Raw genomic sequence first — 26302 nt, forward strand, 5'->3', positions numbered from 1 at the left:
TTCATGCCACGTGTCCGGTGATAATCGCATCGGATATCTTTTGCGAAAAAAAGATACGATATTCGCACGATGATTGTACGAGATTCACATTCAAGAAATCATAGCGGGCCCACCATTGTGATGTCAGCATGATTTTGATCGTTCATACGGGCCCATAGCGGTACCAATGCCTAAGAATCTCACTGATTGGGTGATCCTAACTCCAAAAAAAAAAAATATTGATCGAGCGATCGTATATGTCCAATTATGGATTCTTTAGTTGATCATTGCCCGTAAATTTGGCTGATCATCCAAAGAAGGCTACCCATCAGATGGTCACGATCATCCAATCTGTGTGTCATTCAAGATTGATGGACACAAATCAAATTGCCGAAGCTTATACATAATACATTGATCCCCAGTATATAGCGCTTGTAACTTAGTACATTAAAAAACTACCAATTGGGTGGGTTATGGTAATTTCATTCAAACACTAATTAATAGAAAAGGGTTACGCTCCAAATTCTGTAGGAAGGTATTGGGAAGCATTGGGAGTTGAATTCCATTCACAAGTATCTCAACAACATCACTATCTTTTGAAACCGCGTGGGTATGAGTGGCATTATCATTTTTTACACCACTTTGCAGATTGGCCCAATTGGGAGATAATGAATCTTCAACGCCCACAATTTTGTACTTTGTTGAAAAACAGAGGACACCTTCCTTAGTTCAAAACTCCCCTTCTCTCCCTTTGAAAGTGTGGTTTGATTCTAGATTGTAATGCTTTGAGAATGGGTAGCTGGTTTAAAATATAGACTACTGTAAAGGGAGTTGTTGATTAGGAGAACAAGTAAAAGAGAGGAAAAAGGGAGCCATGGGACAGGTGATGAAAGGGTAAGGGCTATCTAGAGAGAATAAAGATCAGCATTATTACCCTTGTCCACATGCAGCTTCTTCTCACCCCACAGATAATAATGCACCAAAAGGAAGATAAAAATCTAAAGAAAAGCAGAAGAGTCTTATTACAATCCTTCCACATGGCTTGTGAAAAGAATCATTGAATTTCCTCATATGGGTGATCCTAGTTTTTTAATTTTCAATCCACCAATCACTCAATCCGATTTCAATTCATAAACCCTTTTTAAGATTTTGCTAATCTGGGTTTTGTAGATTTTTTTCTTATTTAATATGAACTCTCTCTCTCTCCCCCTTTCTCTCTCTAAACTTACCATGCATGGCTAGCTTTGTGCTGATTCTTTGAACCCAAAAGGTACTCAATTATAGGATCCTCTTTTCCCTTCCTCCACTAATTATACGCGGTTCCCCCTATCCTGTGAGATTTTCTCTCCCCTATATATAGAGCTGAGAGAAGCAAAACAAGTTCCACAGCTCTCTTCTATCTCTCTATTTTTTAGCTCTTGTTTGCTGCCTTGCTTGCTCTCTCTCCATGGGCTCAGAGCAAGTGAGAGCTGTTGGGTCAGGCAACAAGAGCCTCCAGGCCGTGTTGAGCTCACCCGGGGTTAAGGGAAAGAAGGTTTCTAGCCTTGGAAAGGGCTCCAAACAAGGGGTCTTTGATCTAATTCAGTCCATCGTCAATAAGAAACAAGAGGTGAAAGACCCCTTCTATGTATTGGATTTAGGAGTGGTGGTGGGGCTCATGGAGAAATGGAACCTTGCCCTACCCAATGTCCGACCCTTCTATGCAGTCAAGTGCAACCCCGAGCCCGCTTTCCTCGGCGCACTCGCGGCGCTCGGCTCGGGTTTCGACTGCGCTAGCCGTGCAGAAATCGAAGCCGTCCTCTCCCTCGGAGTCTCCCCGGACCGCATTGTGTACGCCAATCCATGCAAAGCCGAAACCCACATAAAGTACGCAGCCGGTGTGGGGGTCAACCTCACCACTTTCGACTCGAGGGACGAGATCGAGAAAATTCGCAGGTGGCACCCTAAGTGTGCCCTCTTGCTCCGACTCAAGGCCCCCAGTGACAGCGGGGCCCGCTGTCCACTGGGCCCCAAGTACGGAGCATTACCTGAGGAAGTCGCCCCGCTACTCCAAGCCGCTCAGGCGGCTCGGATTTCAGTAGCCGGCGTGTCATTCCACGTCGGCAGCGGGGCGACCCACTCCTCGGCCTACCTCGGAGCCATCGCGGCCGCAAAGTCAGTCTTCGAGACAGCCGCAAAGCTTGGCATGCCTCGGATGCGAGTACTCAACATCGGCGGGGGCTTCACAATGGGCCCACAATTTGACGAGGCGTCCACAACTATCAAGTCGGCACTCCGCGGGTACTTTCCAGACGAACCGAGGTTCACCCTTATGGCTGAACCGGGCCGGTTCTTCGCCGAGACCGCATTTACTCTGGCAACTAACATCATAGGAAAACGAGTCCGTGGCGAGCTGAGGGAATATTGGATCAATGACGGGATTTACGGGTCGATGAATTGCATTTTATATGACCATGCAACCATTACAGCGCTCCCGTTGGCGTGTTCTTCAAACGCCGGAAATCCGACATGCCGCGGCATGAGGACGTTCGGGTCTACTGTGTTCGGGCCGACTTGTGATGCTCTGGACACCGTTCTGACCGGTCACCAACTACCGGAGCTTCAGGTGAATGACTGGCTGGTGTTTCCTAACATGGGGGCATACACAGCCTCGGCAGGTTCTAATTTCAATGGCTTTGCTACCTCGGCCATATGCACTCGCCTTTGTTACTCTAACCCGTGCTAGCAAAAGCACATAGAAAAAAAGTGTTTACCCAAGTAGACATCCTTTGCTTTTTGTCAGTTGCAAGGAAGGAAGAACAGGGGAAATTTACTCCTATCTTTTGTTTCCGAATATATCCTAATAATATAGTTTTTTCTCCTTAGATGCTAGTCTACCTTTTTTTTCTTTGATTGGTTATGCACTTATGCTAGTCTACTTGCCATTGCTCACTGAACAAAAAACACCCTTCTAATAAAAAACTGGTCTTCTATCTTTTGCTTGGAATATATCCCAATAATACTTTTTTTTTTTCTTAAATGTTATTCAATCTGGCATGATTCAAAGAGCAAAAACATTCCTTTCTAATAATAAGTGCCAAATGGGATTGTGGGCTTACACCATAAATACTTCATCAAACAGTAAAGAAATTCATTGAGCAAAAACCATATTTTTTCATTTTTTGTTTCACCTTTTCCAAGTGTTGGGTCTACGGCGATTAGGACGTATGGATTGCAACGTCCAGATCATGGGTTAGATTGAAGTTTTATGAGCTTTAAAAAGGACACAGGAGAAGAGGATTAAGGGATTAAGTTGGTTTAATTGGTTAAACTTCATTGACAGTTGGAATCTATTATGTCCAGCTTTCTGGAAGAGTGGGGCATGTATTTTGGAGAATATTATAAGAATTTGGAGACACAATACTATTTTCCACATCCCATCCAACTAAAATAACTAACTGCAGGGAAAGTTAATCTTCTTTTAAGATTCCCCAATATCAGTGAGATTGTTGGATTTTTATCATTTAGCGATACAGAAGGTTCATAAGATATTGATGGGGATTTTTATCAATTAGCAATACAGAAGGTTCATCCCAGATTTTCCATAATTTGTTGCAATTTCCATAGAATTGGTGGGAATTTTTCATGAAAATTGATTCCATTATTTGGGTGGGTGGGAGCCTGGGAGGTGTGTTGAATTTTTTATTCATCATAAGATGTTTTAATTATTAGTATCTATTGAGATTTCATTGACATTAGACAGAGTAACACAGTCTATCTCTTTGTATATTCTAACCAGCTTTTCCTTGTAAAACAGCACTATCAAAGGTGAAGTTTCAAATGCCTTGCCTGCCACTATCTTTTCCCATGAGATTCCCAGATGACTGTTATTCTGCTCATCTGTTTGTTCATGAATGGAATTGATGACATTTTTTAGGAGCAAATCCAGTTGCTTTAAGTGTCTTTTGGGCAAAGTCAATGTGGCAAATGCTATTGTAATGTCATGGGAAGCTACCTTTTATGAGAATAAAATCAGCTCATCATTTAATATTCAGATACTAATGATGTCATCTAGTCAAGGCTGTTAGACATTAGTGCTACATTTGCTTGCCATTTTCTCTCTGAATTTTTCCTTCTCATTGAGTGAATAAATGCAGTGAGGAAAAAACATCCAAGGGTTAGTGTTGGGTTCTGCCTGGGAGTTTTATAACATTCTAATGTAGGGTGTCCAACCAGCTTTAATTTTGGTTTAGTCATTTGAAAAATTGAATTCATATTTTAGAAACTAAAATAAAATTTCCCAGTCAGTTAATAACATGGAGTAACTAGCTGAGTTAATCCTTTGGTTTTTTAGGGTTTCATGTTCTCTTTTAAATTAAGCTTGGTCAATCAATAGGGTCTCCATATTAGAAACTTCCACACCCTTGGATATTAATTGAAAAGAAGAAAATGTGAATTAATTTGTTGAAGGATCTTTCCGTTGTTTCTAGTGAGTATCCTTTTACAGGCATTCAACTTTCTTTTAGTTGATAGTTTTTGTACTAGATTGTAATGGTTGCCGCCTATTTTAGTTTAACTTAAATCATCGAAAGTCTAGTGCAGAGATAATTTGATAATTGTGTGGAAATTTTTTATTATATTCTCCTGAACTCTGTGTTTGGTGCTTGATCTTGAGACTGTAAGTGAATTTTCGGATAGCTACAATTTTAAGATTTGGGAGTGCTAGAGGACCAATCTATTGGATATCTTCACCTCCCTTGACAGCAAGGAGCATGTTAAGCTATACCTATGGAATGACCCAAGAAGGTTGTTGGAATTTCAAGAACAAGAGACCGAAGAGATGATTAAACAGGAAACAATTCATGGGTGTCTAAAAGAGTTATGTCCAAACTGGAAACAATTCATGGGGATCTAAAAGAAGTTGAGTCAACTTTGGGTTTATTGCCCCGTTGTTTAGAAACTAGAATTCTGGCAAAATTTTCAAAAAGACTTGCATCTTAGTCAATGCCACAAAGTTCGCATTAGCATTATATAGAAAGAAAGGAACATATATATTAAGAATGAGAATGAGCAACACAGAGAACAGGGACGAGTTGTCCCGCAGCCACCCAAGGCCTTGCAAACCACTAAAACACCTGCTGAGCCTAAGGAAAAATGACAGAGCCATACATCACAAACCACTCTCACTAGTAGAAAAAAAGAACACTTTAGAGACAAGCAATACTTTGATACAAAAACCATAACTTAATTATGGGCAAGAATTTGATATTAGATTCCCCTAAAGTTGCGTTAGCTCATAGAACTAAAGAGAACTGCAGATATAGATCCCACAAAAATGATAACAACTTTTATGAGTTTCAACCTCACCGAGCACGATCGTGTAAATAGATCTTTTATGAAAGCCAAAGGAAAGGGATCCATACCATTCTGAGGTCATCAAAGGATATCTATTCTCATCACCTATTGGCTTGTTTTCAATGGCATGCTCCCCTAAGGCCCCGTTCAGTTGCCTCCTCTTGGGGGAAAGGAAAGTGAAAAAGGACAGATTGATCGACTATGCAAAGCCACTTTTCTGATAAATGGTAAAAGATAATATGTACCTCCAAAAACACAGCTCTTGCTGATGAACAGGGCAGGAGCCAAGAGATGCAATCCTAAGCCTGCAGAAGACTTTGCAGGTAGGAAGAAGAGCTGATGTACAAGAATAGCCTCAACGGCAGAGTTAGAATTGACCTTTTCTCTGCAATGCCACATTGTCATACAGCGGCAAAATAAAATTTTAGCTCTGTTGAGTAAAGTTCAATTGGGAAAGATCTGCCACCAAAAGAGATACAAACAATATAAGAAACATCACTTGAGCAGAATGAGGAATGCAATTGAGTGCGCGTGCATTCATGTTGGTTCATGTTCCCAAGTATTTTAAATGTTTCAGCACAGAATGCAAAGTACAAACATGTCATGTATACTTCTCAACCAGTGTTTTAGAAGGCGTGGTACGTGCAACAAGCAAAACTCAAGCAAGGTTTCAAATTTCGGTTTTGGTCATCAACGAAAAAGAAACATTTCGGTTTCAGTACAAAATTTCAGCCAAAATCATGTAAAATCACATAAACATTTCGGTATGAAATAATGGCTGAAATCCAAGTAAGATTCTTCATCAATGGTTTTTCTTTTATTTTTTGTCATTTTTTTAGAAATAACTTAAAGGAATCTCATTGTTCTTCTCTTTTCTGCGAGTAGGGTTGATTTTTGTCAGAATTCTATCAAAATGTTGACATTTCGACAAAAATTTTAGTTTCTTTTTATCTAAAAAGTTATACGTTTTGCGTATTTCAGCTAAAACATCAAAGAAATCTTGAAATTTAGGGAGAAATTCTGAAATTTCAGTAATCTTCCGAATCCAAGTAGATTTTCTTTCAGTCAACTCAACTCAACTCAACAAAGCCTTTGTCCCAAACTAGTTGGGGTCGGCTAAATGAATCCTTTAGAAAAGATTCATGAAGAAGGTAGAAGGAATCTACGAGGCTCTAAGCCTGATTCTAGTTGGGTTCTTCTACGGGGATCATTTTCTTCCATTCTATCCTATCCAAGGTCAAGTTCTCTGTTATGTTCCTAGCTATCAAGTCTTTCCTCAATGTTTCTAGCCAAGTTGTTTTCGGTCTGCCCCTACCTCTTTTTACTCCATCAATTTGGCACGAGTCACCTCTTCTCACCAGAGCATCCAAAGGCCTACGTTGGATATGTCCAAACCATCTTAAGCGGCGCTCTCTCATCTTCTCCTCAATTGTTGCCACCCCCACCTTTTTGCGAATGTCTTCATTTTTAATTCTATCTAGCCTTGTGTGGCCGCACATCCATCTAAGCATTCGCATCTCCGCTACACTCATCTTATGCACATGCTGCTTCTTGGTGGTCCAACATTCTGAGCCGTACAGCATGGCTGGCCACTCACAGCTGCTTATAAAACTTTCCCTTCAACTTGGTAGGGATTTTACGGTCGCACAGAACTACTGAGGCAAGCTTCCACTTCAACCAACCTGCTCTTACTCTATGCTTAACATCCTCTTCAATCTCTCCTTTCTTATGTAGAATTGAACCAAGATAGCGATAGATATCCCTCTTCGTTTCGGTAGCAACCGAAATTTAAAACCAGCCTCAAGCTACACCCAAAAGGCCAACTCAGTAACACCCATGTCGGATCTATGAGCATAGAGAACATCTTCCATGAACCAGAATGTGTTGAAATGCTAAAGTCAAATCCATATCTCTACAGACTGCTCATTATGCCGTAGAGTATAGACTTGTCAAATCCATTTATTAGAGTTAATTTAGAGCATAAGCAGCAAAATTACCAGCTAACAAAAACAAATACAAATAACATTAAAATATCAAATGGATTAAAGGATGATGTACAACCAAGAATTTACAGTGTAGAAGGATATGGAAGAAATATACAAGATGTCATTTCCAGCTAAAATGGCTACCATAAAATTTGTGAACTTGTCCTCAAAGCAGTTGCCGTGACTTAGGCAGCTCCTTCAATAACTTAATAAGCTCATAAGTCCTCATGTCTCGGCCGGAATAGAGACAAAGATCAAGAGGGGTCAATCCATCCTGCAAAAAAATGATGGCAGCTTGGAATTCACATAATTTTGTCGAACAAATCATGAATTTGAAGTCAAACAAGTCAAGTTCAAGTCACTAATTTTAGAACACCAGGTCAGTTTATGAGCCTTAAATGGTTCAGATTTTGAATTGACCTTGTCAGGACTGTTACAGCCGACAGAAACTCAATAAAAGTGATTAAATGGGCCTGTTATAAAGAAACTGGGGACTTGGAGATAATCCCCCATATGATGGGATTTAAACTTGGAGACACTTTTAGATGCTTCATTTTTTCCATGAGCTTAGACAGGAACTCATCATCGCCAACTCCTTTGCTGAGGAAATTTGAGGATGCCAACCAGCTTGGATTTTGGAGTTACTTGACTTCCCAATGATGTGAATTCCTCATCTTTCTTTTTCATTGATAAAATTTTCATCTGCTGAGAAAAAACATATAGGTCATTTACCCGATTCGTCAATGTCTTATCAGCTCCTTTAATTAACAAAAGCCGAACCATGTCTGTTCTTTGGGTTTGCACAGCAAGATGTAAAGGTGTCCATCCATCCTGCACAGAACCGAAACAAGCATAGTTCAATCAGAAATGTTTACTATTAAAAGGAAAGACTAGAATTAGCCCCATTGAACTTGAAAACATACATGATCCGAAAGGTTAATGTCAACATTATATAATAGAAGAATCTTTATTGCCTGACTTGATGCAGCTTGGACTGCATAATGCATCAGGGTAGCACCCTCCTGTTTACCGTTCAAAAATAAATAAATAAATCTCCTGTTATTAGCAGAAAATAGAAGATGAATGAGATTAACAGATCAATCAGCATATTAAGTATAAAAGCCATATTTCTTCTTATTAGTAAGGCAATAGCCCTTTTATAAACTTCCAAAGCCATGTCTAAACTCAACCATTGACTTGGCAGTGTGCACTGGATTTTGGCTGTAATAAGTCAACCAAAAACTCATCTGATTCACCTGAGTCAATAAAAAACTGGTCCAAGACAATCATTCACTTGCCTGATTGGACCCAATTTTTTCCTTGGCTAGTTGTTGACTGAGTACAAAGTTTTTAAACACAGATGAAATCTATCAGAGTATTAAATTGATAAGATGGACATCTTGGAAGAATAAATCAAGTTTCCACCACAACAGAAAATTCGCATTACAAAACATCAAGTCCACCCTACAGCTAAAGAGAACTGAAAGATGAATTCTAGTAAATGCTAAAAATCTATAGTTTAAGGCTTTAAGCTATGCCTTGTTTATCCAGTACATTGAGCCTTATTTTCTTTTCCTAGTTGAGGATGGTTAGAATGTCAGAAAAGAGAATAGAAAAAATTACAGCAAAGGGAAGGAGTTTAATTTAACAACACACAAAGGGCTACCCTCTAGGGCTGTGAACTATGAAATCCCTCTTTAAGCCAAGGTCCATCACACAGAACCGGCAAAGAATACTAGATGGGAAGCTAAAATCTGAGAGAAGCAAAAAGCTCCCAAAAAGCGCCTCAGTGGATACACTTTCGTTACAATAACTCCCAATAGCAGAACCTTCCAAGAAGGGTGCAACAAAGACATGAGTAATCAAGATGGTTTATCACAATTCACAATGTTGTATAGAATAATCGGAGTAGAGAGAGAAACAAAGCGGAGATAAACAGCATAGAGTGCTAAACTCAGTTCATTTATCAATAATGATAAATCTATAAAAGTCATATACATATAAGTGGGGTCTTGCTCGTGGGCCACGGAAAAAGCTACAGGGCCTTGGCGGTTGCAAAATTACATTGCAGAAATCCGAGATTTGGTTAGAAAATTCAGCCCCAAAATCGAGCACAGAAGGAGATCTGCAAATCAAATGGCGGACCAGCTAGCGAAACAGGGAGTTACAGAGGTCTCGATGATCATTGTCAATGGTGACTGCCGTTGAGGGTATGGTACTGGGTCTGCTGTGTTGTCACTGTATTATATTTTGACCTCTTATTTGTAGAGATTTTTTCTATGATTTCGGGACATCTTGTGCCCCCCCCACCCACAAAGTCATATCTTTTGAGTCAATTAATAATCGTCAACTTCCACACAAAAAAAAAGTGGGGTCGTGCTAAAATACCCCTATCACTAAATGGCTCCTTTTAACAGCCTCTCTCTCTCTCTCTCTCTCTCTCTCTCTCTCTCTCTCTCTCTCTCTCTCTCTCGGACTGGATAACATGGACTGAGAGACATGTTAAGCTTGTCGATTAAGTAATGATGGAGATCATCAATGGTGGAATTTCTGCAACCTACCATGACTTGTAATATAGTACGGAAAATTTTCTCCATTTTCCAGTATCTATGATGAAACTATGAAAGTTGATCTCAGTGTGTTTTGTCTTGGCATGGAAAAATGGATTTTGTGACATTTTGATGGCACTTCGATTATCATAATATAATGCATAAGTGCTTGATCTCATTTGATCTCAATGATTTAAATGTCGGTTTCGGTGTTGGGGCCGAAACCGGAATATTTTGGTTTCAGTGGAAATTTCGGCCGAAATCAAGTAAAACTATAAAAAAAAAAAAAATCGGCTTTTTTTTTAATTTCCACCGAAATGTATAAAATTTCAATGGAAATTTCGGCGATTTTGGTGGAAATTTCGGTAATTTCGGTGGAAATCTTTAACATTTCAATGGAAATTTTGTAAATAAGGGTGAAAAACAAAATTTCAGTTGAAATTCCCGAAATTTCGACTAAATCCTGTATTTTTCCGATTCAATGCACTTTAAGTTTCGGTCCAAACCGACACCGAAATATTTCGGCCAAAATTTAAAACTATTCCCCTATAGATGTCTGAGCTACGTGAGTTCAGCAACAATCGAGGACATGGCTATATACAACTTCAACTAGATGTGGCCGTTGTCTTGTGTTTCTTATAACATGAGATCAAACAAGTATTCTTCATTATGCAATATCCTGTTTCGGCAGATGTCTTGTATTCTGGCATTATACAGAACCCTGATGGACTGATATGCGTGAGACACGCCCCGGATGGAAAATTTAATTTTCAGTTTTCTAGTATTTCGGTAATTTTCTCAATGTAGTGCCATTGATATATAAGCCACATTTTAGGGTTTCGAGATGTAAAGGTTTTCTTTGTGTTTTCTTGGCCAAGGAGGGTCAGCAACCCTAACCGAAATATTGAAAACTCTCCCCCGTGGACGTAGGTACACTGCCGAACCACGTAAACCTTGTGTTTTCTTGTGTGATTGTGTTTCTTTGCATCGTTTCTTGATGTTTTGCTGCACATCATGGTCGATCCTTGTTGAGAAGGTACTTCTCAGTTTTCTAGAATCCTATACATTATGCAATATCCTGTTTCTGCAGATGTCTTGTATTCTGGCATTATACAGAACCCTGATGGACTGATATGCGTTAGACACGCCCCGGATGGAAAATTTAATTCTCAGTTTTCTAGTATTTCGGTAATTTTCTCAATGTAGTGCCATTGATATATATAAGCCACATTTTAGGGTTTCGAGATGTAAAGGTTTTCTTTGTGTTTTCATGGCCAAGGAGGGTCAGCAACCCTAACCGAAATATTGAAAACTCTCCCCCGTGGACGTAGGTACACTGCCGAACCACGTAAACCTTGTGTTTTCTTGTGTGATTGTGTTTCTTTGCATCGTTTCTTGATGTTTTGCTGCACATCATGGTCGATCCTTGTTGAGAAGGTACTTCTCAGTTTTCTAGAATCCTATACGTTATGCAATATCCTGTTTCTGCAGATGTCTTGTATTCTGGCATTATACAGAACCCTGATGGACTGATATGCGTGAGACACGCCCCGGATGGAAAATTTAATTTTCAGTTTTCTAGTATTTCGGTAATTTTCTCAATGTAGTGCCATTGATATATAAGCCACATTTTAGGGTTTCGAGATGTAAAGGTTTTCTTTGTGTTTTCTTGGCCAAGGAGGGCCAGCAACCCTAACCGAAATATTGAAAACTCTCCCCCGTGGACGTAGGTACACTGCCGAACCACGTAAACCTTGTGTTTTCTTGTGTGATTGTGTTTCTTTGCATCGTTTCTTGATGTTTTGCTGCACATCATGGTTGATCCTTGTTGAGAAGGTACATCTCAGTTTTCTAGAATCGTATAACTGATATGCGTTAGACACGCCCCGGATGGAAAATTTAATTCTCAGTTTTCTAGTATTTCGGTAATTTTCTCAATGTAGTGCCATTGATATATATAAGCCACATTTTAGGGTTTCGAGATGTAAAGGTTTTCTTTGTGTTTTCTTGGCCAAGGAGGGTCAGCAACCCTAACCGAAATATTGAAAACTCTCCCCCGTGGACGTAGGTACACTGCCGAACCACGTAAACCTTGTGTGTTCTTGTGTGATTGTGTTTCTTTGCATCGTTTCTTGATGTTTTGCTGCACATCATGGTCGATCCTTGTTGAGAAGGTACTTCTCAGTTTTCTAGAATCCTATACGTTATGCAATATCCTGTTTCTGCAGATGTCTTGTATTCTGGCATTATACAGAACCCTGATGGACTGATATGCGTGAGACACGCCCCGGATGGAAAATTTAATTTTCAGTTTTCTAGTATTTCGGTAATTTTCTCAATGTAGTGCCATTGATATATAAGCCACATTTTAGGGTTTCGAGATGTAAAGGTTTTCTTTGTGTTTTCTTGGCCAAGGAGGGTCAGCAACCCTAACCGAAATATTGAAAACTCTCCCCCGTGGACGTAGGTACACTGCCGAACCACGTAAACCTTGTGTTTTCTTGTGTGATTGTGTTTCTTTGCATCGTTTCTTGATGTTTTGCTGCACATCATGGTTGATCCTTGTTGAGAAGGTACATCTCAGTTTTCTAGAATCGTATAACTGATCTCCAAGGGTCAGGACTGCCACTCCAATATACGCCAGAGTACCCATATACCTCAGCTGATTTTCATGAGAAGCTCTGGAAAATAGTCTGTGGTCTGCCGTTCCTCCGAGGTATCTCAAGATGCATTTTGAAGCATGTAGATGGTCCCCTCTACGGTCATGTACGTATTGGCAGACTAGGTTCACAGTATATATTATATTCAGATTGGTAGGAGAGGTATGGCAGACCTCCTACCATGCTTCTATATATGTGGGGATCCTTGATTTTACTGCCCTCCCTTGCACTAAGTTTATTGTAAATTGCAGGAGTATCAACAATTTGCAGTTCAAAATGTTGAACATGTTGAGTTAATATCTAAGGCATACTTTATTTGAGATAGTCACATTCCATTCTTTATCTTCAACTCCAAGAAAGTAACTATTCTTCAAGTCCTTCATATCAAAAGCTTCTTTCAGGCTATTTTTTAGTCTTTGAATATCTTAGTTTTTGAAATGATTTTTTTTTTTTTTTTTTTTTTTTGAAATGCTTTGAATATCTTAGTTATCAGTTCCATTCCGTGGAATTTCTGAAACATTCCATTCTGAGATGGTAACTAGAACAAAAGTCTCAACATAACTTTCCTAACAGAATTACAGAAATTTTGGGTTGTTTTGGCTGGATATTGTGTTCCAAACATCCTGGTTGAAACACCCCACTCCAACCAGAATCGCATGAATATTATTGAAAAATCAGAAACCCCTATTTACAACATTGTTTATTATTTCTAATTTTGCACCCAAAATATCATTTTTATTTTGTTTGAGGGATATTTGATGTCAGTTATCCTTTCCAGACGAATGAGAGGGTTTAAGCAAATAAAAAAACCCTATTTTACACGCATGCATGCACGGATATTTTGCATGTTATGAGAGACGATGATTGTGTCATTTCTTTTACTCTTCAACCTACTCATCTTATTAATGGAATGGGCATTAATATTTCCTAGGTATATGGAGATTTTTTTTTATGTGGGTGCATACAAGGAATAAAACAATAAAACTTTAGACTTTGGTTCGTACTTGGGAATTCGATCTAGATGGAAGTCGACACAAATGATGAAATCGACACGTGTCAATGGAAGCTTAAAACCACTGTCCTTGAGGACAATAGGGGTGATTGCTTCTGGTTTTGGTAGTATGGATATCTATGGCCCCGAGCATTACCTCGGCCTCAGCCTCAACCGCGTTCATGTGATGGATGAAGCCACAGATGCAACAATTGTACGCAATGCACCCTCATGCTGAAACAAAACTCGGACCTCGATGAAGGCAGGCATGGAAGGCTGATGTAGCGAGAATCAAAGTTCTAAACATAACATAAGGGGCACCAAGACCCTAAAGGATGTATAAAAACTTTTGAAGATCATATCCACGAGCTGACGAATAGCAAAAAATTGGTCAAAAAGAGTTCATCTTGGTCAAAAAATCAAGTATGGTAGATTTGCCTTTCATGATCTGCATTTTAACCCGCAAATGCATGGTCCGAAATTCAGATTGTTCAGAATAAAAGTGTGGATGTGGAATGCCTGTCTTGGGAACTTCAGATTGTTAAGAGAAAACACTGTTTGATCCTCTGATGGACGAATCGAAGAATCAAACCATCCACTTTGCAGCTTATGACTGTATTTTTATAAATAATATACATTATATTTTGTGCATACTTTGCAGTTTGTAGGGTGTACCTTACATTTTAATGAATATTGGTTCCATGTTGCCTTGATTTCTGCCACACAAATCGGCATCAAAACTTTATGGTTTCATAAATTTATTGAGTTATTGATGTTTCAACATGCTCATAGCAATAGAACTCTAGATGTGTCTTGATTATTGACTCTAATTATTAATACTTAATACAAAAAAATAAACTCTACTAAATGAACCATTAATAGAATTTGACATGTTATCAAGTAATCAAGACTCAATTATATGTAACAAAATGAAACATGTGCTAATAAAAACTTATAAAACAGCCTTGTTATTAACCACCCACCCACACAAGCACGCCCACATAGAAAGAATCTACAAATTAGAATAAATAATCCCCCATAATGCAGTGAATAAGATGGATTCAATAAGTTGTAAGAGATATAGGAAATGCATAATGCTAAGCGGCGGTTACTTGGTATGACTCAAACTTCTAAAAATACTTGTGACAACTCACTTTATCTCGAACAAAAGGATTTGCTGATTCTCTCAAAAGATAGTTAGTAATGGCCTGTTTTCTGCAAAGTATCGCTTTGTGAAGAGCTGTCAAACCATCCTGCATGTCAATGATATGGCTCAAAGTAAGAAGTGGAAAACTAGATTAAGTGGAAGCAAAATTTTGAACTCCTAAACATGAATGCCCCTGTTTGGTTGCTTATTTTGGGGAGATCATCGGAAGATGATCTTTCCAAAGCATGTTTGGTTGCCATTTTGCACTTTGACCTCCAGACAAGTTCTAGACATCATTATTGCCTTCTTGCTTACGTGGCGCCTACGAGGCGGCAATGTTTCCCCTTCTAATCTTCTCCCCATTTTTCACCAAAATGGTGGAATTTGTGTGGGAGATTAGGAGAAGATTCTTGTCTTATTCTCTTTTCTCTCTTCCTCTCTCTTCCCTTTCTCTCTCTTCCACCCTCTATTTTGGTAACAACACCCTACATCTTCCGCTAATCTTCTCGCGCAACCAAACAGAACTACCACTCTTCCTCCTAATCTTCTCCCCATCTTCCATGCTTGTCTAATTTCCTTCGACTTCTTCTTCTCCTAATCTCCCAGCCAACTTCATGCAACCAAACAGAGCTGAAAGCTTCTCTTAGATAACAGGGACATTATAAAACAAAGCCTTGTCAGTAAATAATAAACATATAATGGCAAATTGAGATTGTTAACTTGTGATCAAAACATCTACCTTATCTGTAGCATTGATATCAACATTGTGTTTTAGCAACATATCCAAAAGGTAAAACTCCCCAGATGCAGCAAAAGTATGTAGAGGCAGCCATTTGCTCTGAAACAAAATAATGTCAAACCAGTAGTCGATGCATCAAAGTTCTTAAAATGCATTCATCCGAAGTAAAATCCATATGAAAATACCTAAAATCAAAGAACCACAACCTGACTCTAAAATATATTAGTTGATATAAAAGGTATGCAGACTACAATAGAGCTAGAAGTCGCACATATCAAAACACATTAATTCAGGAATAGGTAGGGGGGTATTATTGTCCGGTTAGCATAGTGGGATGTGTTGAAAATTGAGAGATCTCTAATCTTTTGAAATATGATCAAACGCGATGTACAACAAGCGTCAAGATGAGATGAGATGAGAAAAACCACAAACACACAAACAAGAAACACAAGATTTAAGTGGTTCGGTGGTATGCCTACATCCACGGAAGAGGAGAGTTTTCACTCCCAATTAGGGTTACAAAACACTCTTTTTTCTAAGATAAGAATACATCCCCAAAAAGATCATCACCCTGTAACCTTAACACACACACACACACACACACAGAGTTTCACCTATGTTTTCTTCTCTCATATGTTTTCTTCTCATTCCATGTCTTCGCGCAAATCATCTTCCTTCTACTTCTCTTTTTCTTCTTCCCTTTTTTCGTTTCATTATTATTCACACAAAATATGACAAAAAATTTGCTAAGGCCATTGTTCTCCAACAAACTTTAAGCATCCATGCAGTGTTTACTTCAGAAAGGCGGTGAATGCCAAGACCTCCTCATCCAAACAGGGACAAAAATAGCTTACAGGGCACCAACGGACAAGAAGCGTCATTTAGGTAATCGAATGAGTTGTTACATACCTTTTTCAATGCCTTAAATGATAGATTTAGGAATACGAAAGATAGATGCCAAATAGTTGGTAAATACGGCAGCATCACTTTAGTAAGGACCACCCTACCACCATAAGAGAACAAACTACCAGAAAATCCAGCCAAACAAGCTTGGATGGTGCCAAAAAGCATTTAGGATGAATTTTTTGGTTTCCCTAGGCAAAGCAAGCCTCATAAATATTTGAGAAGCAATTGTCCAGGGCGAACTGCAAAATATCTTTGATTTTTATTTTCTTATCAGCATAATTTTCACAAAATATTACTTTGCTCTTTTCCCTATTGATGGGTGGGCCAGCAACACTTTGATAGGTTTGGAAGATGGTATTGAGAGCACAATTACTCATTACTTCTCCTTTTAAAAATATTAGAATTTTGTTATCATATAAGAGGTGACAGATTGGGCTCCTATTGTTAGGATAGAATAAGGGTTGAATAGCACTTGAAATAACCAACTTATCGATGTATTGGTTGAGCACTTCCTGTTAGAGTATATGCTCTGAAAAGCCAGTAGAATGACATTTATTAATTAATAAAGGTTTATTTCATGACATGAATGGGTAATTATATTAATGAATGTGTGTGATGCGCTTGATTATTGACACATGTTCGTCCTTAGGTAGTATTGTAGAAATGCCATGCTCAAAGGATTCACATATACAAGGGAGCAAGGAGATATGGCATCTCGGTTCTATGCAAGCCTTAACAGTTCCTAGTTGGGAAAGAGACTGGACATCTCTTCCTGTATATAACTAGCACCAGTCTTGCCTACATGCACATGTCGTGAGGTGACTGATCTCGGTCATCTGGGTAGAGGACCCTAAGCAAGGAGAGTGGGTGCGACGACTGGATCGCGCAACGAAACCGGATCAAATAAAGAACAACTTGTGGACAAGAAAATATAAAGTTGTTCTTCCAGACAGGACCCTTCACATGTCCTTAGACCTAAGGGATCTTATTGGTCTGTCGGACCATTCTAGGGTCTTAGTCTATCTTATAGTGATTCTACTTTAGAGTCACATTCGGATAGAGCTATATCCTAAAGCAAACCCTCGAGACCAATAGTGATACTCGGCAAGGGATTCATCGCCCTAAAATTTAGGGATTGACATCTACAATTTTGTCAGAGCGGTAGGCCTATTAAATAACCTGGCCAGGCGGATTTGATAAAATGTTTGTCGGAAAGTTTTATGAAACATTGAATTGTTTTCAAAGGATTTTACAAATGCATTTGAGGACCGAACACCGCTTGACCAAAATGGTATACCAAGAGTGGGCGAAGGGGGTAAATGGTGTCCACCTCCCGTATGACTCAACTCGGTAGATGTAGTTACGAAGAAAGGACTTGCACATACAAGATGTGATTAGGGGTATGATGATCTGACAGTCATCTTCAGGGTTACGTCTCGATGGAGGCCACTTACCTAATGCGAGTGTAGTTTAACCACAAAGCGAGATCACAGTGGGGCCCACCATACGGTTCTGCAGGATCGGCAGTCGGATCCCTACGACGATCCCACTCATAACTCGAATGACCCGGTAAAATCCAAATGGATCAGGGTTCCGCATTTTATGTAATTGCACGGACGGATATGATCTGTTAGATTAATGTGGATATTAATTAAATATATATATATATATATATATATATTGATATATGTATATATACATGTCTTTGTTAAGTAAGTAACAAGATACAGTAAGAGAATTTTTCGAAGACAAATTGGAGCCGAAATAACTCTCATTGGATGTAAGTTATTAATTAATTAAATTATTAATTAATTTATTAATAAGTTATTTAATTATTATACATTATTATGTATTATTAATTTGATTAATAATAAGCATAATAATGTGTAATCCAAATGAGGATAGTTATTCCCAAACCGGTTTTGCAAAAGTTGCAGAATTTGAATGAAATTATGAAATGGGATAGGACTACACATTTGGAAAAGGTTTGTGGGGCCTACAACACTCCTAAATCAGTTGGAGAGCTGGGGAAAAGAGTCCCAATTTCTCAAGGACTTTGAGTTGCACTCAAACTCCTTGTTGGATAAGAATTGCTAAATTGTAGGATTTACAAAGCAAGCAATTTGTTTCCAAAGACCAACTCTTATGAGATAAGGCCACAAGGACTGGAGAGAGGCATCCATACACGTTCTCCCATGTATCTTAAGTGTCCCCACACAGCCTTGGAGGTTTAGGAGTCTCCCATTCACTCGGGGAGTCTCAATTCAAGTTGGTTTCTCAATTGGATAGAAATTGGGAGAGAGAAACAAGGATTTATCAAACCAAAACTCTACTTCATATAAAGGAGAGAGGATTGAACGAAATTTGAAGTGTGGAATACTCCAAATTCGTTCTCCCTTGCTTCTCCCTTTGGAAAAATCGTTTTCCATCTCTCTCTCTCTATCTCTCTTCGAATTGAAATAGTTTCAAAGAGAAAGGCTTCCAATCAATTTCTCTATTCTCTACAACAAAGGTACTAATTAGATAAGACTTTAAAGAGGTGAATAAGAGTTATTCACATCCACAATAGTCCGAGCAAAGAAAAAGAATCCATCAGTTCAACTTGCGAGGTTCGCGGCGTTTAAAATGATTGCAACCGTTCGATGAGTAGATCAAGTAGCGTGATTCCTTGATTTCTTCTTCAAAGAGGTATTTATTTACGTTTGATTAACATAATTAACTAATCTAGACTCTAGGATCTTGGGCAATTCTCTCAACTCAACTCAACTCAACAAAGCCTTTGTCCCAAACTAGTTGGGGTCGGCTTAAATGAATCCTTTAGAAAAAATTCTTGAAGAAGGTAAAAGGAATCTACCCGGCTCTAATCATGGTTCTAGTTGGGTTTTTCTACGTGGATCATTTTCTCCCATTCTATCATATCCAAGGTTATGTTCCTAGCTATCAAGTCTTTCCTCACTGTTTCTACCCAAGTTATTTTCGGTCTACCTCTGCCTCTTCTTACTCCCTCAATTTGGCACGAGTCGCCTCTTCTCACCTGAGCATCCAAAGGCCTACGTTGGATATATCCAAACCATCTTAAGCGGTGCTCTCTCATCTTCTAATCAATTGGTGCCACCCCCACCTTTTTACGAATGTCTACATTTTTAATTTTGTCTAATCTTGTGTGGCTGCACATCCATCTAAGCATTCGCATCCCTAAGCATTCGCAATTGCGGAAGGATCTTGGGCAATTGCAAGATCAAAAAGAAAAATTTAAAGTTCTATGCGATTTTTATTCCGCTGCGCATAGCGATCTTACCGGAAAGGGATAACCTTCCTTCACTTCCCCTCAACAAGAATGAATAGGAAAAGAGATAGCAGATCACCTTGCTGGATGCCATTAGATGCTCCAAGGAAACCACAAGGAACAGATCAGAACGAGAAACTAGGAGATGACATACAATTATATATCGGATTTATCCTTTGAAGTTGAATTGAAATTTCTCAAGAGCAAGAAAATTCCAATATTTCAATAATATAGATATACTTATCTCGAATAAATAGAATGGCATGAAACTAAAAAAATCAGCACTTTCAATAGGATAAAAAGGTAAGGACAAGCATATTTTACAATAAAGCAACAATCTTCTCGAGAGCCAAGGAGAAAAAAATATATGCAATAGCAACAGATAAGTTCACTATGTGCACTACTACTTTCATCAATGAGAACGGAAGTAACAAAGTTTGCATATTCCAGTGTGTAAATCCGTAATAAGTTCCATGTTTGTGCTTTCTAAGCAATTGATGCAATAAAAATCTCAAAGTGACAAGCAGCATTTTGGAGGGATGTGGGCATTAATATGAACAAGGACAAAAGGTAAATACCAAATAGAAGTAATTTCTTGCTACAAAGCACCAGAATGGACAAATTTTCTTCGGGGGTTATTCAACGAGGCATAATAAACAACCAAGTTAAGTATGGTAAGCTAATATCGCAAACACATGAACCCCTGTCTCAACTCAACTCAACTAAGCCTTTGTCCCAAACACATGAACCCCTATAATTGGGGAAATTATCTTATTATCATCCAACCAACATATCTTAGAAACAATCATCACATGAAACACAGGACATGGAAATTAAAATTGAACCCACTATGAACAATTATACAAGTCAAAACATATAAAGAACTCACTGAGGTAGCGTCCTCCAAAGAAGGTGTGCGCTTATTCAAAAGAACTTTTTCCTCCTTTGCAAACAATTTCTGAGGGCCTATCAATTTAAGCGTATAAGAATAACTTGTCAGTGACCCATGTTTCATAAATATCCAATAAAGTGACAAAATAAAAGATCAACTCAGTCCTTGAAATCAGTATAGATGGGTATGCACTAATTCAATATAACTTTTTCCTCCTTTGTAAACAAATTATGAGGGCATGTCAATTTAAGCGTATAAGAATAACTTGTCAGGGACCCATGTTTCGTAGATATCCAACAGAATGACAAAATAAAAGATCAACTCAGTCCTTGTTTTTTAAATGAGTATGGACATATATATATATATATATATAGGGAAAACTGTTTCTGAGCTCGAGCTCCAAAACAGTGTGAGCCCACATTTTTTGGGTGATCCAAAGCATTCATTTGAAAGGCCCTTTGATGCAGATTGTCCCCGGTCCTACATCACCCTTACATAGATAAGGTGTCCACAAAAAATCAGGTGGTTAGGAACTTAGGATCATCCTAACCCTTCCATTTGTGGAGGGGGAAATGGGCAGATTTGTGAAGAAACAGTATCTGTCCATTTTGCCCAGCATTTTTGGATGGGTTAGGATGATCCTATGGACCTGATTTTTGGTACACACCCTATCTATGTAAGGACCTTTCAAATGAATGCTTTGGATCACCCAAAAAATGTGGGCCCACCCTTGTTTTTTGCACTCGAGCGTAGATAAGCTATCTGAGGACGAACGCAAGAATTGTTCTCATATATATATATATATATATATATATATATATATATATTCTCTACATTGCCCATATATGGATGCTGAAAAGAAAGATCCTTTCAAGAAATAGGTAGCTGAATGCTTTCTGTACCTTTTTTTTCTTTTCCGTGATAGAAAGCTTCTGACCCTTTTAGGGAACTTCCACTAACTATGGTATCTCCTAGAGTCCTAGACTCCTAGTGTAGGGAGAAAAACTAACAAAAAGGAACATCCCCACCCCCCAAAAAAAAAAAAAAAATCAATCTTCAATCTAATAGTGTCATGACAATCACCTTTGATGGAGGGCATGAAGTAGGGCACCAACTAAAAATAATTAAACTTGTACCACTATGCCAAGACCTTAGCTTCAATCACATTCATCCATGGCAAGAAGGTTAACAACAGCATTCCACCCTGACCAATACATAGCATAACTTCTAAGGAAGGATGTGAGAACCGCATCAACTCAAATCGGAAGGGTAACAACTTGACAGATGGCTCTCCGACTCCAACAATAAAGGTGACTGATCCAAGCATGTGTCCTGGTAAGAAGCCTCTAACAGGATTCCATGTAGTCCAGTTCCCACTCTCACAAATCATCACCCATAAATTGTGACTACTAGACCAAGTGTAAGGCAGCCAGGCAGCGAGATCATAGCTGCACGAAGAGGAATGGCGCTTCTCAAAAGATTTAGGAAGCTAGAGTGCATATGAAGTGTCAATATAAAATTATATTAAAATTTTGGTCCGTGGATGGTAAAACTATATCCTGATCGCAAAATTACTTAAGGTAGCCTTGACAGAATAGATTGAGTTAAAAAGGTAGCCTTGACAGAAGTGTTAAGTTAGTGGTAAGAGTAAATGAGGTTCAAAGGCAGAAGCAAAAGCAAAATGAAAAAAACCAGAGCAGCACCATGTCAATATTTTTCTACAATCAAGAGCTAGATTAAGTATTTATCTTTGGGAGCTCCTTACCACTGCTGCAACTTTTGTGGTTGAGCTTCTAATTGTACTCTATGTACAAACTTTCTAGTCCGCCTCTTTATATTCTGTATGCTTACTAATGGGTGGCGCAGAAGGCTATCCCTCAACGGAGAATCAGAATAGTTACTCTTTGATGATGAGATACATTATATGTTGGAGATTGTGGGAGACAACATCCCAACTTTGAAATGTGGTTGAAAATTTTGTGGAAAATAGAGGTGTTGAGCTTCTTGTCTGCACTTGGGAATTAATTCCACCACATCAGATACAGATTCATGGCTTCAAGGTTTTCACTGACTTAAAGAGTCATTTCTTGACAAAAGAAAACTCAATATATTCATCTCCTATCCTCATTGTAATCTAGGTCTGACGATCTCGATCTTTCTTTTGGTTTCAATGAACTTCACAACCCTTCAAATATATATATATATATATATATATAGAGAGAGAGAGAGAGAGAGAGAAGGGTTCCTGAGGTTAACCTCATATAGCTTATATGAGGTGGCGCTCACAAAACATAAGGGGCCCACATTGTCAGGATGATCCAAAGCATTCATTTGAAAGGCCCCATCATAGATAGGGTGTGTACAAAAAATCAGCTCCATTGGATCATCCTAGCCCATCCAAAAGTGGAGGGCAAAATGGATAGACACTTTTTGCCCACAAATCTGCCCATTTTTGCCTCCACTTTTGGAGGAGTTAGGATGATCCAATGGAGCTGATTTTTGGTACACACCCTATCTATGATGGGGCCTTGCAAATGAATGGTTTGGATCATCCAAACAAAGTGTGCGCCTTATGTTTTGTGAACGCCACTCATATAACGTAACCTCAGGAACTCTATTCTCATATATATATATATATATATATATATATATATATATATATATATATATATATATATATATATATATATATATATATATATATATATTGATCTCTCATCTAATGAAATTGTTCAATGTGCATGCTGGGCATTACACCCTTCCGAAAAAGATCAATCTTCGCTCAGCAATTTATATTTTCCAACAACTCTCAAACGAATATATATACACACGGCAAATCTAAAGACATTGATCTAAGATTGTAACTACATAATATGAAAAAACTCCTAAAATCTGAAAGCCATAAGATCCTGTTTGGATTGCAAGAATTTTCTGGAAAAGTTTGGAAAGGAAAAATAATTCAATAATCACCTACTTTTACGCCCCCTTTTGGATTCCACGAATTTATTTTTTTGGAGAAGTTTGAAAAGGAAAAATATTTTAAAAAGTCCCTACTTTTTTTTTGCACACGGGAAAGAAAACACAAACCAATCCTATTCATTTTTTACAGAGGAGAAAATTCAATTTATGATATTATCTATCTAGATTAACCATAATCATATCATTTCCCTCTGAATTGTGGAAAGAAAAAAAAATCTTGTAATCCAAACAGTGGAATAAATTACCTTGGGATTTCTTGCTCCCATCCTCTTCCAATTCATAATCCCTACTATTAAACAACTCTGCTACATCCTCCAAAGTCCTATCAGCAACTCCCAATCTAGGGTTCCTAGGCATCACCCTCCCACTTGAAGAAAACCCCAATTCACCTCCTCCATCCCCAAAATCCCCAATCAAACCCTTCCCTTCTTCCTCAGCCGGATATTCCGGCTCGTCTAAAACCACTGGATTCAACTGAGAAAGCTTCAACTTTCTATAAGATAAGTACTCTTCCTGATCTGGCAATGGAATCACCTTCTTCTTCTCAACTCTAGTCCCAAATTGCATTTCTCGTGCGATTATCCTCTTTTCTTTCTTTGTCATATTGATTTCTGCTTGGGCTTCTTTCCATTCTTCTGGGACTAGGGTTTCTGTATAAACTGGAATGGGTTTATTGGGTTTTTTTGTCCTAGGGTTTTGGGGCTTTTCGGGTTTTTGCTTAAAGGTATCTTCGAGAAAAGGGTCTTCAAAAATGCCTTCCTCGAAGACTAAACAGTCGCCAATAACATGTTCTTCATCTTCGTTTTCTTGTTCTGAATTTTGGAGGGAATAGGAGTAGGGAGAGGGTGAAGCAAAGAGGGGAAGAGAGGAGAGTTTTTTTGAGAATTTGAGAGGTGGGAATTGGTGGGGTTTGGATGGGATTTGAATAAGGGGTAAGAGAGGGAGTGGGAGAGAGGGGATGAGAGGGAAGATTGGGGTGGGAGATTTTAAGAGTGAAGGTGGCATTCTTGCTTCACATGAGCAAGAGGATCCAACTTGGAAAGAGGTTCATGATATCTTATAGTAAGGACAAGCCGTATACATGCCACGTGTATGATGATCGGGACGTTGATCTAGTAGACCAAGTATAGATGGTACGGGATTGCCATGGCAAATGTTTCAATGAGATGGAGATTTTGATAAGATTTTGAAGACAATTTTGAAGTTTGAGATTCTTTCTATGCCCTTAATCAAGTGGTTAGGATGTCCTATTGAATGTTATATTGAATTGTCCAATGTTGCATTACAGTAGTATTCAGGGCCCATGCTATGCATGCAAGGGTGTAAAATGGTGGGCTCACACTAGGCGTGGACATGGTTCCGGTTTTAACCGAATAACCGAAGCAGCTGGTTCGGTTCGGCTCGGTTCTGGAACTTCACGGTTCGGTTCGGTTCTGGGTCCCGAATCAGGGAACCGATGGCACTCGGTTCGGTTCTGGTTTTGGTGACTAGGAACCGAGAACCGAACCGAACCAACAATTCTTTTTTTGAAATGGAACCAACAATTCTATTAAGTATTAACTAATAACTATTAGTATTACTATTAAGTGGGGGTGTTGATATCATTTTTAATTCTATAACAAATTTGTATAACAAAAAAAGGGGCTGCTGATATCATTTTTAAGACAAAAGAAATTATAAGAAATAAGAAAAGATAAGAAACCCTAGATCTGTTTTGCCTCCGGGCCCTCCACTGTTCTTTTTTGCCTCTAGGCCCTCCATCATTTCTGCCTCCACTCCGTTTCCGCCTCTCTTTCGCATCTACTATGAGAAGAAGAAGAAGGTATGTAACTATGGATTAATCCCTCTTTGAATTTCTGTTTTCCTCTTTCTTCTTCAAGAACTTTTTGGAAGGGTTTTGGGTTTTTTGTTTTCTTGTTCTAATTAGGAAAAAATATTCATGGTTGCCAAATATGCCCTTGGTTTAAAAACCAAACTTTTTTTTTTTGCTGTTACAAACCCAAAACCGAACCGAACCGATTAAATTCGGTTATGGTTATGGTTTGGTTCGGTTCCAGATTCAGTTGGTTTGGTTCTGGTTCCAAAACCTGGGAACCGATTGTAGGTGGTTCGGTTCTGGGTTTACCCCATAACCAAACCGAACCGAACCATGTCCACCATCTAAACATGAGGTGTAAAATGGAGGCCGGCCCTAATTCATAGGTTTGAGTAGGAAATGGTGGACCCCAATTCAGCGCACTTAGGACAAAACAAGAGACAATGAAGATAAAGATGTTAGGACTCATGTGGAGGCACTACAAATACTTGAACCTAAGATTGGTTTGCCAAACATATCATGTAGTGTAACTCTTCAAATCATCATCATTATCTTCCTCATCCAAGTATCTTGTTCTCCCTCGTTATTTAGGACGCTTCTGTTGCCTTTGGGGGTTGCTTGCATTCTTCGAACATTGATCGCGTGTCGATGTGTTCACATTCTACTTGTGTTGACACCCCTACATTTAGCGTCGCTTCTGTAATTAAGAAGTCCTTTCTATCTGTGCAATGGTAGAGGTGACCAAGGAAGAGGTATTGTTCCCCTCTTCTTCTCAATCTTCTGCAATCTCAAGGGACATAAACGCTTTAGTCGCCGAACCCCTTAAATTGAATTTCCGATTTCTTGTCTCAAGAGAAGTTGGCACGCTCATGCACACATCCACATACACGCACACACATGGTCGCACTAACTGCCCAAGCCGGAGTAGTTTTTAGACCGAACAGGTTTTTTTTTTTTTTTTTTTTTCCATTTCTGTAATCCGGTTCACATTCATTAATTTTCTTAGCAACATGTCACTCTCTCTCTCTCTCTTATAATT

At 38.8% G+C, this 26302-nt stretch overlaps 2 protein-coding genes across 4 annotated transcripts; one reads left to right on the plus strand and one right to left on the minus strand.

The window, feature by feature from the left end:
* The first annotated feature begins 873 nt into the window (after positions 1-873).
* On the plus strand, positions 874-2843 carry LOC143853726 (ornithine decarboxylase-like). Its single transcript, XM_077363465.1, has one exon. It carries the CDS (start codon positions 1427-1429, stop codon positions 2702-2704), a length of 1278 nt encoding a protein of 425 aa, XP_077219580.1. The 5' UTR covers positions 874-1426; the 3' UTR covers positions 2705-2843.
* A 2283-nt stretch (positions 2844-5126) lies between these two features.
* Positions 5127-24487, minus strand: AKRP (ankyrin repeat protein). Of its 3 annotated transcripts, XM_077363461.1 has the most exons (8): positions 23693-24487; positions 20466-20542; positions 15385-15483; positions 14653-14751; positions 8222-8320; positions 8031-8129; positions 7443-7572; positions 5127-5772 (listed from the first exon to the last, which is right to left on the minus strand). In XM_077363461.1, the coding sequence occupies exons 1-7, from the start codon at positions 24450-24452 to the stop codon at positions 7465-7467; spliced, it is 1341 nt and encodes a 446-aa protein (XP_077219576.1). In that variant the 5' UTR covers positions 24453-24487; the 3' UTR covers positions 5127-5772; positions 7443-7464. The 3 variants fall into 3 exon arrangements, with proteins under 3 accessions (XP_077219576.1, XP_077219575.1, XP_077219577.1); XM_077363460.1 differs by lacking the exon at positions 5127-5772 and having other exon boundaries at positions 7334-7572; XM_077363462.1 differs by lacking the exons at positions 5127-5772; positions 8222-8320 and having other exon boundaries at positions 7334-7572.
* Positions 24488-26302: the final 1815 nt, after the last annotated feature.

The sequence above is a fragment of the Tasmannia lanceolata genome, unplaced genomic scaffold (assembly GCF_043159265.1).
Source record: "Tasmannia lanceolata isolate RefF3 unplaced genomic scaffold, GAP_Taslan_0.1 ptg000020l, whole genome shotgun sequence".
Taxonomy (NCBI): Eukaryota; Viridiplantae; Streptophyta; class Magnoliopsida; order Canellales; family Winteraceae; genus Tasmannia; species Tasmannia lanceolata.

Bases quoted from the DNA above. Each gene is read 5' to 3' on its own strand.
- AKRP (XM_077363461.1), bottom strand. From the start codon at position 24,452: ATGCCACCTTCACTCTTAAAATCTCCCACCCCAATCTTCCCTCTCATC. The intron at 15,484-20,465 runs GTGAGTTCTTTA...ATTTTGTTTCAG, and splicing joins CTTTGGAGGACGCTACCTCA to AGCAAATGGCTGCCTCTACA. The intron at 8,130-8,221 runs GTATGTTTTCAA...GGTTCTGTGCAG, and splicing joins ACATTAACCTTTCGGATCAT to GATGGATGGACACCTTTACA.
- LOC143853726 (XM_077363465.1), top strand. From the start codon at position 1,427: ATGGGCTCAGAGCAAGTGAGAGCTGTTGGGTCAGGCAACAAGAGCCTC.